Source organism: Akebia trifoliata, chromosome 16 (genome assembly GCF_017979445.1).
Source record: "Akebia trifoliata isolate Shusen 1 chromosome 16, ASM1797944v1, whole genome shotgun sequence".
NCBI classification, from domain to species: Eukaryota; Viridiplantae; Streptophyta; class Magnoliopsida; order Ranunculales; family Lardizabalaceae; genus Akebia; species Akebia trifoliata.
Genome location: NC_141390.1, coordinates 5,246,183 through 5,259,897, shown reverse-complemented (window position 1 = coordinate 5,259,897; position 13,715 = coordinate 5,246,183). Strand labels below are relative to the sequence as shown.

General features: G+C 36.3%; 1 protein-coding gene across 1 annotated transcript; it reads right to left on the bottom strand.

Moving 5' to 3' along the window:
- Positions 1–2,183: 2,183 nt before the first annotated feature.
- Positions 2,184–12,057, bottom strand: LOC147382410 (uncharacterized). The gene is made up of 3 exons (XM_086428026.1): positions 11,378–12,057; positions 9,165–9,596; positions 2,184–2,703 (listed from the first exon to the last, which is right to left on the bottom strand). The coding sequence occupies exons 1-2, from the start codon at positions 11,974–11,976 to the stop codon at positions 9,338–9,340; spliced, it is 858 nt and encodes a 285-aa protein (XP_086284152.1). The 5' UTR covers positions 11,977–12,057; the 3' UTR covers positions 2,184–2,703; positions 9,165–9,337.
- Between the last annotated feature and the right edge of the window lie 1,658 nt (positions 12,058–13,715).

Below are 13,715 nucleotides of genomic sequence, written 5' to 3'. Positions count from 1 at the left end.
GGCTTCTTATAGTGGCCTACATTAGAATTCTAGAAGAAATGATCTATACTTTTATGGGAAGAAAATGACTTCCATCCTATATACTAGTGAAGCATGTACATAGGATGGCTTTGGTAGGTAGATATCGTGATCAAGGTTGATAGAATTTTTTGATTTGGGTTTGAATTTGCTCCTAGTTTTGAACTTGATAAGATGCTAAGGATTACTACTTACGTATGAACATCATGACGGTGAATATGGACCCATTCAACGTCCAGTATCTTAAAAGCAGCTCATCTTCTACTTCTTAATGGGTACGGAGTACTCTTCGTGCTTTTTTATTTCCTGGAAGCCAAGATGAATTGGATTCTTTCAAATCTTGATTCATCATGGGAGAGCGAGGTTCCTGGAATACTAGAGACAATGCCCCAAGTTTTAGTATTTATTTATTTTTATTTTTATTATTATATTCCCTAGGATTTTTCTTCCAATCTTCTCGACTAGATGGACTTTGTTTTTTGGGTTTGGAGGTATCATACTAAAAAAAAAAACACTGATCTTATATCGTAAATGCTTACTTGGTATGAAACTGAGGAAGGATACAGTGATCAGTTCCACTCTCTTTGGAGTAGTTATTGACTCAAGAAAAAAAAAAAAAAAGAATGCGATGAGTTGACTATGATGGGTTAACTTGACTCTTGATAATTGATTGAATTAGATAACTTGAATCAATGAATGATTAGCCTAAATGAATTTATTGAGCTCGACAATAAATAAAACTAGTGAGGTCGACAATAGATAAATATTGGTGAGCTCGACAATAAATAAAACTAGTGAGGTCGACAATAGATAAAAATTGGTGAGCTCGACAATAAATAAAACTGGTGATGTCTGTAATAAATAAAAATTGATGAGCTTAACAATAAATAAAACTGGCAAGGTTGGTAATAAATCAAAATTGATGAGCTCAACAATAAGTAGTGAGTTCAACATTGTATAAAAAAATTTGAATCTAAACTTTGTTATTTATTTTTTGTTATAAATTGTCAAAATAAATTAAAAAATACATCTAAAATTTTAAAATTAGAAGTATATTATTTTCATTCATCATTCACAATAATAATAATAATAAAAGTTGAAAATTATTGGAATCGTCGGTGACAATCAAGTATGTGAAGTTGAAAAAGGGGTATTTTGAGTATTTCAAAAATATTATAATATTCAGAAATTTAAAAAAAAAAGTATAACTAAATGGACTATCAAACAACCACATAAAACCCAAGGACTACTAATTAGAAAGAAATCTCCTTTTAAGTAATTTTTCCAAGAATTTAAAGATTTTCAATTAACTTTGGAATTGTCACTATGAAGTAGTGAAACCAACCTCATACCGCAATTCTTGATGTGAAAGTGGATAAGAACCATAGATACTTTTTTACTTGTATCTCGAAGTGGCGATAAGAGGTTCCAGCCCCAGGTCACTTGAGCAAAATATTCAAAGGAATAATAATGTAAAATTTTATCTTTTTTCTCTCCCAAAACCATGGTGGGTATCTTTTCTTGAAGCATTTGAGAGCTACTTAGTTAATCTTTCACATTATAAGAGTTAAGACTTGTATACTTCATCGTTAAAATTTTCAGATATTGAATTATAAACAGATTCAGATTCTAAGAGTTCGTGATGACCAAGAACCATCCGTTTGAATTATTTTCTTCTGTAGATATGGATCCCAAGTGCTCTGTACAAATGCGTTCTTTCCTCGTCTAAGTCTAAAGATCTTTTTCTACACTTTCAGTCCTTTTTCTTGAATTTGAATTTTCTAACAGGGATGTTATTGGCAACCCAACTTTTACATATTAAATCCCAATTTCTTAAATTATTTTGGACGAGGCCATTTGTCTTATACTGTTGGCTTACAAGTTTCAGACTAAAAAAAAAAAATCAAACCCATTCTGAAACTTCTAATCCCATCAAAAGAGGCTTACAAATTGAAGAATCATGGGGACCATCAAGTTTTACCATTAACTTGTAAATCGAGTTATAAAGGGTTTATCTCATAGAGAGAGAGAGAGAGAGAGATGAATAGTGATTTCTTCTCTGAGAAACATAATAACATAGATGGCCTCTACAAACCTGGTTCATTTGAGCGATGAACCAAGAAACTAAATTCAGACAGGGTGAACCATGTAACGTACAGCTGATCTGACCTCAAGCATTTCATAAATTATACACAACCTCTTCATCTTGCTTCTCACCAAATTCGACTAACTAAAAGAAACACCGATCATAATCTACAACACCACCAATCTCAAACAAGTACCACCATGAAAAAAAAAAAAACTAGCATCAAATTCAAAAAGATCAAACCAAAGTGCTAAGAATGAACAAGTACAATGGTCTTCGTGACCTCAAGAGCATTGAAACACAGGTAAATTTTCTATCAAACAAGAAAACAAGGAGAGCTGAAGAACTATCTTTGACATAATCACACTACTACACATTTTGCTACAGAATCTCGCCATCAAATGCTTGCTCCCTATCGTGCACTTTCCTTTAGTAAAGTTACTTCAATGAATATCCCTGACATGTACCTCTCTGTTTAAAATCATTCCAGCCGAATAAAGAATTCGTTCCATTAGAAATTTTGACTTGGACCTGGACCTGGATCTCCAAAGGGACTGTGGGCGAAATAATTCACACCACAAGTCATTTGCAGTCTTGTCCTGCAATAAGTAGAAGAAACTTAAGAGTATTAGGGAAGTAACAAAACAGGGGAAATTCTTAAAAATATGCTTTTATTATTGTATAATTGAAGGACAAATTACAAAAGCTCATGGGAACTCGCTAGATTGCTGGTTTCTTATCTTCACTTAGTCCCCTCAAAGAGTAATGTTAAAGCCTTTTTTGGGCTTGTGAAAAAGGAACTTCAACTGGTTCATATTTGCAAAAATACCAAGCAAGGTCCTGGAAACTAGATATTAATATGGACATTACTAGAATTTACATGGTAGCACAAGACGTGACTCATTCTGTTGATTCATGGGAATAACACACGCTCCCCACAATCTACAACATCCAGTAAGGCCAAAGGATAGTGTCAGCAATTGATAGAGTGATGACTAATATTCAGTGGGTGGATGAGATGAATGAATCCCAAGCTACTTTCCTGACAAGCGGAATATTGGATCATAGCCCTATGGTGGTTAATATGGAAACAAATCAGCAGGGAACCATAAGACCTTTTTAAGTTCTTTAAGCATTGGGCTCATCAGAGAAGCTTCCTCCCCCCTCTTAAAGAGTCTGGGGTGTTCCTGTCAGAGGGAACCCAATGTACAGAGTGTTGCTCAAACAAAAAAACCCTTAAAGAAGCTTTAAGAGACAAACTTTGGCAGAGATGAAGAGATGGACAAGATTCTTAAGTAAGAAATTAGAATCAATGCAGAAGGCTAGTCAAGCAGACCCCTTAAACCAAGACCTTGCTAGAGAAGAGAGAAGATCACAAAGGACTATTGCTATGTGGCTAGAAGGGAAGATTCCACTAGACAGCAGGCAAGGATCATTTGGCTCAAGTTGGGAGACAGTAATACAGAATTTTTCCACAAGTCTCAAAGCCAGAAGATCTAGAAACAGAATAGTAGCTATCCAGGATAGCAATGATCAATGGCCAAATTCGGCTCAGCAGGTTGAAGACGAGATCCTTCTATTTTATAATAAGTTGTATGGTTCTAGCAGCAATGTTACTGGGGGGGGGGGGGGGGGGAGTGGACTGGCAAGGTGAGGAAGATTAGGGATGAAGACCACTGGGCCATCACTAAGGATGAGATAAAGGAAGTTATATTATCTATGGATGGAGATAAGTCCCCTGGACCAGATGGGTATACAACAAAGTTTTACCAGGCCTGTTGGGACACCATTGCTGATGATTTCTGTCTTGCAATAGATGGATACTTTAAGAAGGGGAAGTTTGTGAAGGAAGTTAATGCAACAGCCATCACATTGGTTCCTAATATTGAGAGGCCTACCAGAGTAGGGGACTTCAGACCAATAGCATGTTGTAATGTCATGTATAAATGTGTATCTAAGATACTTGCTAAAAGGATTAAACCTTGGCTTCATGGGCTCATCGGTATGAACCAATCGGTGTTTGTGCAAGGAAGGAATGTAGGAGACAATATTATGCTGTCCCATGAGATTATCAGAAACTTACTTAGAGATCAACAAACTCCAAAGTGTTTTGCCAAGACAGACCTGCAGAAGGCCTATGATTCACTTGGCTTGGGGCCATCATCAAGAGTTTAGAGATTGTGAACATCCCCGAAGACTTTATAGCTTGGGTGTGGGGCCGTGTGTCCACCCATGTACTCTATTTCTATTAATGGTTTCCTAAAAGGATAATTCTGGGGAAAAGAGGGCTAAGGCAAGGGGTTTTTGTCTGGAGACCTCCAAGCTAGGTGTAGAGCTGGACCTGATGATCAAATGCTTAAGTCCTGAGATAACTCATCTGATTTTGCAGATGACCTCATGATTTTCCTTAAAGGTAATGAAAAATCAGCTAACGCCATTAGAAACAGCTTGGAATGGTTCCAGAATGCAACAGGCCTTAGAATGAATGAAGGGAAAAGCCATATTTTCTTCTCTGGGATCCAAGCAAAGGGAGAAGGAGGTCCTATCTAATATCCTAAAGATGAAGGAGGGTCAGCTTTAGATGAGGTATCTTGGTCTGCACCTGACAACAAGAAGACTTAAGTACCAGGATTGTCAACCACTTGCGGAGAGAATAACATCAAGGATCAAGTGATGGAAGGCTAGATTCCTCTCTCTTGCAGGGAGAACTGAGCTAGTTAAATCTGTCTTAAGCTGCAGCCAGGTGTACTGGACAAGTGCCCTAAAGCTCCCAAGGAAAGTAACTCAGGAAATTGAAAAAATTCTTACCAGATACATATGGCCAGGGTCATCAATGCAGATGAAGCAGCATGCAGTGAGTTGGAAGAGAATGACTAAGTGCAAGGAAGAAGGAGGTCTGGGGTTTAAGGACCTCGATCTCTCAAATAGCGCTGGAATAGCAAAGTAGATGTGGTCTATAGTTCCGAACAAAGATAATCTTTGGGTCAAGTGGGTGCAAAAGAACCTTATAAAGGGAACCATTTTTGGACTATGAAGGAACCAAGATCAACCTCCTGGATGTGGAGACATTCTAAAAATAAGAAGCCTGATGAAGGAGACAGTTATCCATGATCTGGGAAATGGCAACCAAACCTACATTTGGCACGACCCTTGGAACTCAGATGGGATCCTTCTTGATAGATTCGAAGAAGACTTGCAACTGGGCCCACAGCTGAATAGAGAAGCCAAAGTTAGTAGCCTCATCAGTAACAATCAGTGAGAAGGGACCCCCCAGTTGACAAAAAACTTAGAGTAGCTCTGGAGCAGCCGGGCCTCAATTCAGATGGACCCAACCCAGGAAGACAGTCATTTGGACCACTGATCCAAAAGGAAAGTTATCTAAAGCATACAACTCCTTCAAAGACAATGAGAAAAAGTGAGTTGGCATGGGCTAATTTGGTTCCCTCAAAGAATTCCCAGACATTGCGCTATTACTTGGCTGATGATGAGCAGGGGCTTAAAGACTCAAGATAGGCTTATGAGTAGAGGGTGCTTGACCTCCTCTTAATGTATCTTCTGGGCTGCGACTACTCATTCGAATTATGGCAACTGATTCAGAGAAGATCCATGATTAACAGAGACAACAAAAAAATTGGCAGCAGGAGATCCAGTGGGTGGTACGTAGCACGAAGCTGGCTTTTAAAGCTTTTGTGTACCATGTATGCTTAGAAAGGTCCAGAAGGTTATTTAGAAATGAATTCAAATCGGTGCAGATCCTAGAAAGGCTTATTATCCAAGATGTCTTCCTGGCTGTGCAGCAAGAGGCTTGAAAATGGAAGACTCCCCAGCAGCCTGATGAATTCCTGGAACATTGAAGCTGAATTCAGTAACAAGGCTCCTACATACTACTATACTACAGCTGGTTGAGACCACCTGAAGGATACTTCATGATGAATTCTGATGGCTTGGTGAGAGACCACGAAGGAATCCCTGTTTGCGGAGTGGCAGTCAGCACTCAAACAAAATCAGTATTGGCTCATGAGCTAGAAAGCTTTTCAGAAGGGGCAGAGGTTGGCTATCAATGCCAACATAAAGAAGATGTGGATCAGAATCGATTCTAAAGTGGCAGTGAGTTGCATCAAAGGTGAGTTTGGCACCCCTTGGAAGATGACCAAGCTGGTCAGACAAATTAAAGAATATATGGAAAAGTTTGAGGAGATAAATCTTGATTTTTGCTACAGAGCCACTATGCAACAGCCTACCTAGCCTCCTTCCTTAATACCAATGGTAAGATAGATTTAACTTATGATGTTTTCCCAAGTGAGCTCAAAGAGATTGTTAGAAAGGATGCCAATGGGCATGCCTACGGAAGATTGTAAACCTTTGGGCCTTTCTGGTTTCCAGGGAGAGTGGGGGGTCAGCCTAACCCCTGCTTAATTTTGAAAAATAAAATAAAATAATAATACATAAAGTGATACTAATCTCCAGATATTTCCACCCACTGGGGGGGGGGGGGTGTCTGCCTAACCCCTGCTTAATTTCGAAAAAAAATAATAATAATAATACATAAAGTGATACTAATCTCCAGATATTTCCACCTATTGGATTTTGTGTTTATATGGTTATATATATATAAGTAAAATAAACAGAATGACTGTCCCCCGATTCCCCCATAAAGAACGTATCATGAGGACAACTTTCAACTTTATTCCCTTTTCTCTTCTCTCCATTTCCAAGAATACCCCCAACTTTATTGCCTTTCCCCTTCTCCAATATTATCCCTCCAACTTTATGATCTTTCCAGTTTTACCCGCTTGACCCCACAGAAGATGCCCATATTGTAGGCAAGGGCAAACTTGGCACAGGCAACTCTAGTATACATAACAGAAACAAGCATGAGGGAATTAATCAAGTTGCTCTTAGTCATTGTCCAGTCATCTTAGCAAGAAAAAATGTAAACCAACTGCTTTAAAATATTATCCTCGTGAAATGCCTCACAAACAGTCAAAAGTGAGAAGCAAACCTAAGAACCTACTTCATAAAGAGAGAAGCAAGAATAGAAATTCTCATATTTCCTACACTCTGTCAGACTAGCCCCATTGATAGTCCACAAAAATGTATATTCATGGATCATAATCCTGTTTGATATGTTAAGAATTGGTTATTGGTACAGGAAATCTATCAGACCAGCTGCCTAACGACTAATGTTTATGCATGTAATATTATGATTGTTACATTTATGTGCTTGGTGGAGTACTTGAGATGAAACAGATTATTATACCTTCCTACCCTGATTTTATGTATGTAATGCAAATGCAAGAGGCAACCAATAATGGGTCTATGTCAAAAATCAACTTGCCCAAGTATCAAATGACTCTAAGCACCTGAAATAAACTTCAATTTGCACAGTCCATATCCCTTTTGTGACCATCCAAAAATTATGAGGGGAATCAATAGTTAGCATTATCAGATGCAACTTTTGGCCAAAGAAATAGACAACGCCAACTCCAAAAACCAAATATGTGCAGAAATTATATGATGTAAGTCAGAAGGAAATCCTCCCATCAACCATCCAAAGACAAAACTCACTTAGGGGTGTCGATGGGTACCCATTTAACAGATCCAAAACAGAACCAGAACCCAAAACCCAGGTTCCAGATCCCTTTATTCTAGACCCGATTAGAGATGGCTTCAAACGAAACCGAATCAATAGGCACCGATTCGGTTCTATCAGGTGGGTACCGCAGATCCGATTTATCTTGTCTTTTCTTTTTATAGTGTGGATCCCTACCTTTAAAGTTGATAGATATTACACAGTTTTTTAAATTTCCAATATAAATTATGTATTTGAGTCTCTTAGAAGTTTTTTGCTTATAAAGAAGATGAATTTTAGTTTTTGTAAAAAAATAATATTGACATCTATCTTACTAAAACAAATTGTAATATGTTATTGATGCTTTTGTTGATAATAAGTTGTGTTTTAAAAGGGGAAAAAAATGTTTGCAATGATTCGTAGGAATCATTTGTGATTAAAAAACGTGTTTGTAAAAAAAAATACTATCACTCAAATACTTTTTTTCTTAAGAGCCGGAACTGACAGATAACCATGGTTCTTGAAGGTTCCACTTATTAACTGACAAGAACTTTAAACACAAAAAATATGATGGCTATGATTCTAGGAACCAAACCCAGAATCAACCCGTTGACACCCCTAAACTCAAAATATACGTGATGTTAATCATATGTATGCCATACAAGAGGTCATTATTAGTATTTTAGGCATCATATTATTCTAGAAGGGGAGAAATATCAGAGCTTTCAAGGAAAAGATATTTACTATATACGATTTTTATTTTTATTTTTTTATTTTGCTTAGGCAAGCAAGAATTAGTGGTCAGAAAAGGAGAGGCAGGTTCAATGGGTTTTGAACCAAGATTGTGTATCAACACACTACAAGCCTTACCAACTTAGTTAGGTTGGCACCTTCTCACCATGTTGGAGGTTATTATAAGTATTTTAAGCATCATGTTCTTCTGGAGCAAATCCCTTGAGAATTCCATGGGTGTACTTTTTGAACATTTTCTTTATAAATCGCAGCTTATGTATAAAGGAAATGTCAAAGGCTGTGGTTTTGTTGTTTGACTGTCATCCATCAATTGTTATATTTTTTTTTCTTTCCCTTTTCTTGAGATAGGAAGGTCTCCTCGACCTCCTTTGTTTTTCTATTCTTAATAAAATTTATATCCATTGATACATAAGCTACAGATATTTTTAACTTATCATAGCTATAATCAATTCTTCTCCTTTTCTTTTCGAGAAAAGTAAACGAAGGAATTGTTGCTAATATGCAACTCATACACACTATATCAGATGGAATATATCAAAATCTTGTCATGATTGTTACATGGTCTGTCGACTGTCACCAATATTTTTGAAGAGTCTCACTTTTTAAAACAGAAGCAATATGATAAAGGAGACCATTTCGAAAAGAAAACGTAAAAGATCATTAGCTCAAAATTTATAAGCAAGGAAACATATTAAATTAAGGGATCGGAAAGTAATAATGGAAGGTAAAAGGTACCTTAAATGGGCATTAGAGCTCTTTTTCAAGGCATAAACCCGCTGTCAGTCCAAAGTTCATTCTGCTCCAGTTGATTAGAGATATTTTTTCTCGTCCACATATTATGGCATTAATTTACTCTGCCAACCCCTAAATACCATATGGACCGATTCCGTAGTTAGAAATCAAGCAGTTCAACCAGTTTCCTCCTTCACCACAACATTACCAACATTTGCCTTTAAGTCTCTTCTTCTAGCATTGATTTGTTTCACTGATTCTGCAACTATGACATGGAGCTTGGGAGCCAGCTTACTTGATGAGGAGACATTAAGACCTGCTTTCTTCAGAGCTCGAGTGAGATGTTTTTGAGCCTTTTGAAAGTGGAGAGTACAGAGAGAAGGTACAGTAGATCTTAGTATTGGCTTCCCACAATGTATAGGTCCTGTCTGTGCACTGCAGACAGGCATTCGATCCATAAAACCATCAGGGAAAAAAAAGAAAAAAAAATTGGTTTATTATTGACAGCATAAAGAATAAATACCGAAGAAATTGATTTTAGATATTTCCATGATTTTGGAAACTTCAAAAATAACTGCTAAAATGCCTTCTGTCTTCTACCATAATATAAAGCCATGAAAATAACTGATAATAGAAAAGTTACTACTTTTCAAGGAGATTGCTAAAAGATAATCCTCAGTGTAGTACAGTTTCTCCGAGTGGTAAAAAACTCTATATCAACATTAAGAAAATGAGCTCTGCAATTTTATAGATCGTTAGAGACATTCTCAATGCCTCATCTGCAATTTTTTTTTTTTTTTTTTTTTTGAACCTAATGTAGCATATAAAATGAGTTTGCCTTTGTTTTGTAAATGTAGGGGTATGCTCTTGAATCTTTGTTAGTAATTCACTTTTTTTTTCCTCTAATTTAACTCTCCGCTTGCTTAGAAAATGTATATATTTTCATAGGAAGCTTATTTTTCTTTAGTAAGAAAACAATTTTCCAACAATAATTGTCAAAAAAAAATGTGACCAAGAATCCTGGTCATTTTGAGACCATTCTTGAGTGGGTTGCGAAACAAAAGGGTCAAAATGTGACCAATAAGCTTATTTTTCTTTAGTAAGAAAACAATTTTCTAACAATAATTGTCAAAAAAAATGTGACCAAGAATCCTGGTCATTTTGAGTCTGTTCTTGAGTGGGTTGCGAAACAGAAGGGTCAAAAACTGTGATGCCAATGTGGGTTTTGCAACACAATGGTTGTCTGATCTAGAAAACAAGTCCACGCCTGTCATCATTTGACACATTTTAATTGTTTCACAATTTTCTGTATAACATGTTCTTTCCAGAATGCATATCAAAATGGACTTTTGACGTTTCATTCATGTTAAAATTAAACAAGTGTTTTTAAAATCAGACGAAACTGAATCTGACCAACTCTAACCATTTTGGTTTTTGGAACCCATTTAAAATTTAACTTTTGAGATATTCTAATTTAATATAAGATTTTGGGGAAGACAAAATAATTTCATTAATGGAAAAGATACCTTAATAATTAAAATTTACTCCATGAAAATAAACAACGATAATTTAGGCAAAGGTCACACGTATTTTTAAAATCCTATATAAATGTACATCCGTCCAAGCGTCCAACGAATTTGACAAAATTTCAATACGACCATCGGCTTGGTTATTAAACCATTGTGTTAAATAGTGAAAACCAATTCAATTGTAAAATTATAGATTTAAGTAATCCAAAACAATCATAGAATAAAAAGTTGAACGTTTTACAGAAAGAGAAAGCCATCCACCAGAAATGCATTTTAAAAAGTAATTATGCTGTAAATCTAACAATTTACGTGAGCATTTGGTTGACAGAGTGTAACTTCATTAAGAGTCATAATTCCAAGAACACCCTCAACTACTAATTTTAGAGGAGTTGAAAATCCAAGCTTAACTGATGAGAGTACAACACCTAGCAAAATTAATTAAAAATCTAAACAATGGGACCAAATATGGTTCAACTATCCAAGCCATCGAACAATTAGTTACACATGAAAGATCACAGAGAAAAATTCAATCAACAAAAATGGGTTTCACTTCTCCCTAATTGTGAAATTTCATTAGATGTTATCTGATTTAAAACATATAATGTAAATAAATAAATGGATAAAATTTAAAAAAACAAAACACTACACCATTAAAAAAGATCAAACCAAACAAGAATCAGAACAAACCTCTTGATGACATATGTGCAAGCCTTGTAAAGCTTCTGCTTGGAATCAGAGAGAATGTGAGGATGACAATAGTTTGTAAGCGCCATCGCCTTCGATTTACATCCACCAAAAGCACATTTTTTTATTTTTCCATCACAACTACCATTCTCACCAAACCCTAACCCTAATCGATTATTGCTACTGTTATGGTTATTAATCTCTCCATTGCCTTCGACAACACGATCTACTACGCCTCCACTCTCCATCTCCGATTCTTCTTTAAAAGGACTCTTACCGTACTTCCAGTAATATTCTCTGTATTTCAACCTAAGTTTCTCCATTAACGCCCAATAGTGATCTCTGTAGATCTTCTCAAGCTGTTTGACTCGACGAGATCGGCGACGAATCACCTCTTCCCGAGTCAGAAACTCGGATTTGCTGAAGATTGCGTCCTCTTCTGCGCCATTAATGGTGAGAGGAGGTATTGCTGCCGTTTCAGAATCCATGAGATGAAGATCAAGATTAGGGTTAGGGTTTCGATCTTCTGTATCGCTGCTTGTGCTGGGGTTTTTATTGGGAAATTTGGGTTTGGAGCGATGGTGCTTGTTAGCAGAACCCATCGTCAAAGAACAGAGAAGAGAAACAGAGGACTGATGAGGTGGGCGCACGTTAAGAAGTATGAACTGATTTTGTGGGTGAAGGTTAAGGCCTGAGTGTTTATTATAGAGAGATTCTATTGGCACACCCAACTTTTACTTATAACACATCAATCCTTTCAAATTAAATAAATGATTGTACTTGAGTTGGACTGCTTGTGCTCATGTAGATTGGTGTGTTATAAGTAAAGATTTGTGTGTCAAAAGTCGATTGTTTGATAATGTGAATCTCGAGAATAATCTAATGGTGTAAAAACTAGAGATGACTGTGTTACGTGGGTTGGCGACAGCAATAGAGTGTAGCGTGAATATGAGAGACACGGCGAACAAAGATACCCTTTAGAAAAGAGTCGTAATTACTGGACGCGGAAAAATGTACGCGCTTGTACGTGGCTGACGTGGCAAGGGCGTAGGACCATAGATCTTTTAAATACGAGGAAAAAATCGACTGTTCTGAGATTGCCACGTCATCCGCGTACATATCACTTATATTTCATCGCGTGGTCATCACTAGTCTTTAGGAAATTACCTTCTATAAGTAAAACTTTGTATTAAATGTTAATTAATTATATATTAGTATGGTGGTGGGTTCGGTATCTTTGTTTGCTATGTATGGACTTTGACCCTATTATTTGTCATGCTAAAATGCGCCAAAAAGCTAACGTGCGCTACATGCTAATAGTGGAGAGTCTTGTTGGAGTGATCTCGAGATATGAGATTGTACCTCATATCGCAATTGCATCTCGATGAAAAGCATATATGATTCAATGGTGGAGATTAGGATTTGTGATGATGAAACGATAATCCTACATTTCTTACCATGAATTAAAATAGTAAAAAAAAAAAATTTAAAAAACTATGCTTATCTTGATCTTCTTCTTCTTCTTCTTCTTTTTCTTCTTACATCTTTAAAGTTAATTTTCAAGTTTGGAGGTAGAAGAAGGGTATTGGAAGACTTGAGAAGAGACTTTGTAGGTTTTGATGTTTTGAAGGTTTTTGAAAAGAGACTTTAACAGAGTTGAGAGCTAAAAGAATTGGATGTTCAAGCCTTGCAACCCTCTTTTATTTATATATATATATGCTTCTCATGACTCCTTGGGGTTAAAGTAGTCCAAAATTTTATATCTAAAGTTAATTTCAAAGAACCCTTAGAGGTAGATCGTAATTATCTTTCATCAAACAGATTTTAATGGTAATTTAAACTTTAATGAGTCTTAACAATCATGATTATCAAAGATTAATGTTATAAATTTTTCTCAAGATTTCTAGAGAATTATTTGAGGGATAAGAATGTTCACACCCTTGACATTAATGAGAATTTCAATAATTACATTGATAATGGTATGGATTTATTCACAATTGGGAGGTCTTAATAGCCAAATATTATCCCGTGTGTCTCAACTAATTGAGACTAAAAGAGTAATTGTCTCTTAAGATCTTTCTAGAGAAGCCTTTTTTAGGCACATAGGCCTCGACCCTTCAAGATCCAATTTATTACAATAGATGTGTTGGTGAGGGATGAATTTATCTATATTAGAGGGGAAAATGAGGAAAATCCCCAACGATGCTTTTAAGCATAGATACGAGGCTTAATTATTGGGAGGGTTAAAGTGTAAAACCATCTTAAAATATTATTTTTAGGGATTCTTAGGCTCTAAAACGGAGCCAAGTAGAGGTGGCCTAAGAAAACATGTGAGGAGAAT

Coding starts and splice junctions, on each gene's coding strand:
- LOC147382410 (XM_086428026.1), bottom strand. CDS start 11,976: ATGGGTTCTGCTAACAAGCACCATCGCTCCAAACCCAAATTTCCCAAT. Junction 9,597..11,377: donor TGCACATATGTCATCAAGAG/GTTTGTTCTGAT, acceptor GCCTGTCTGCAG/TGCACAGACAGGACCTATAC.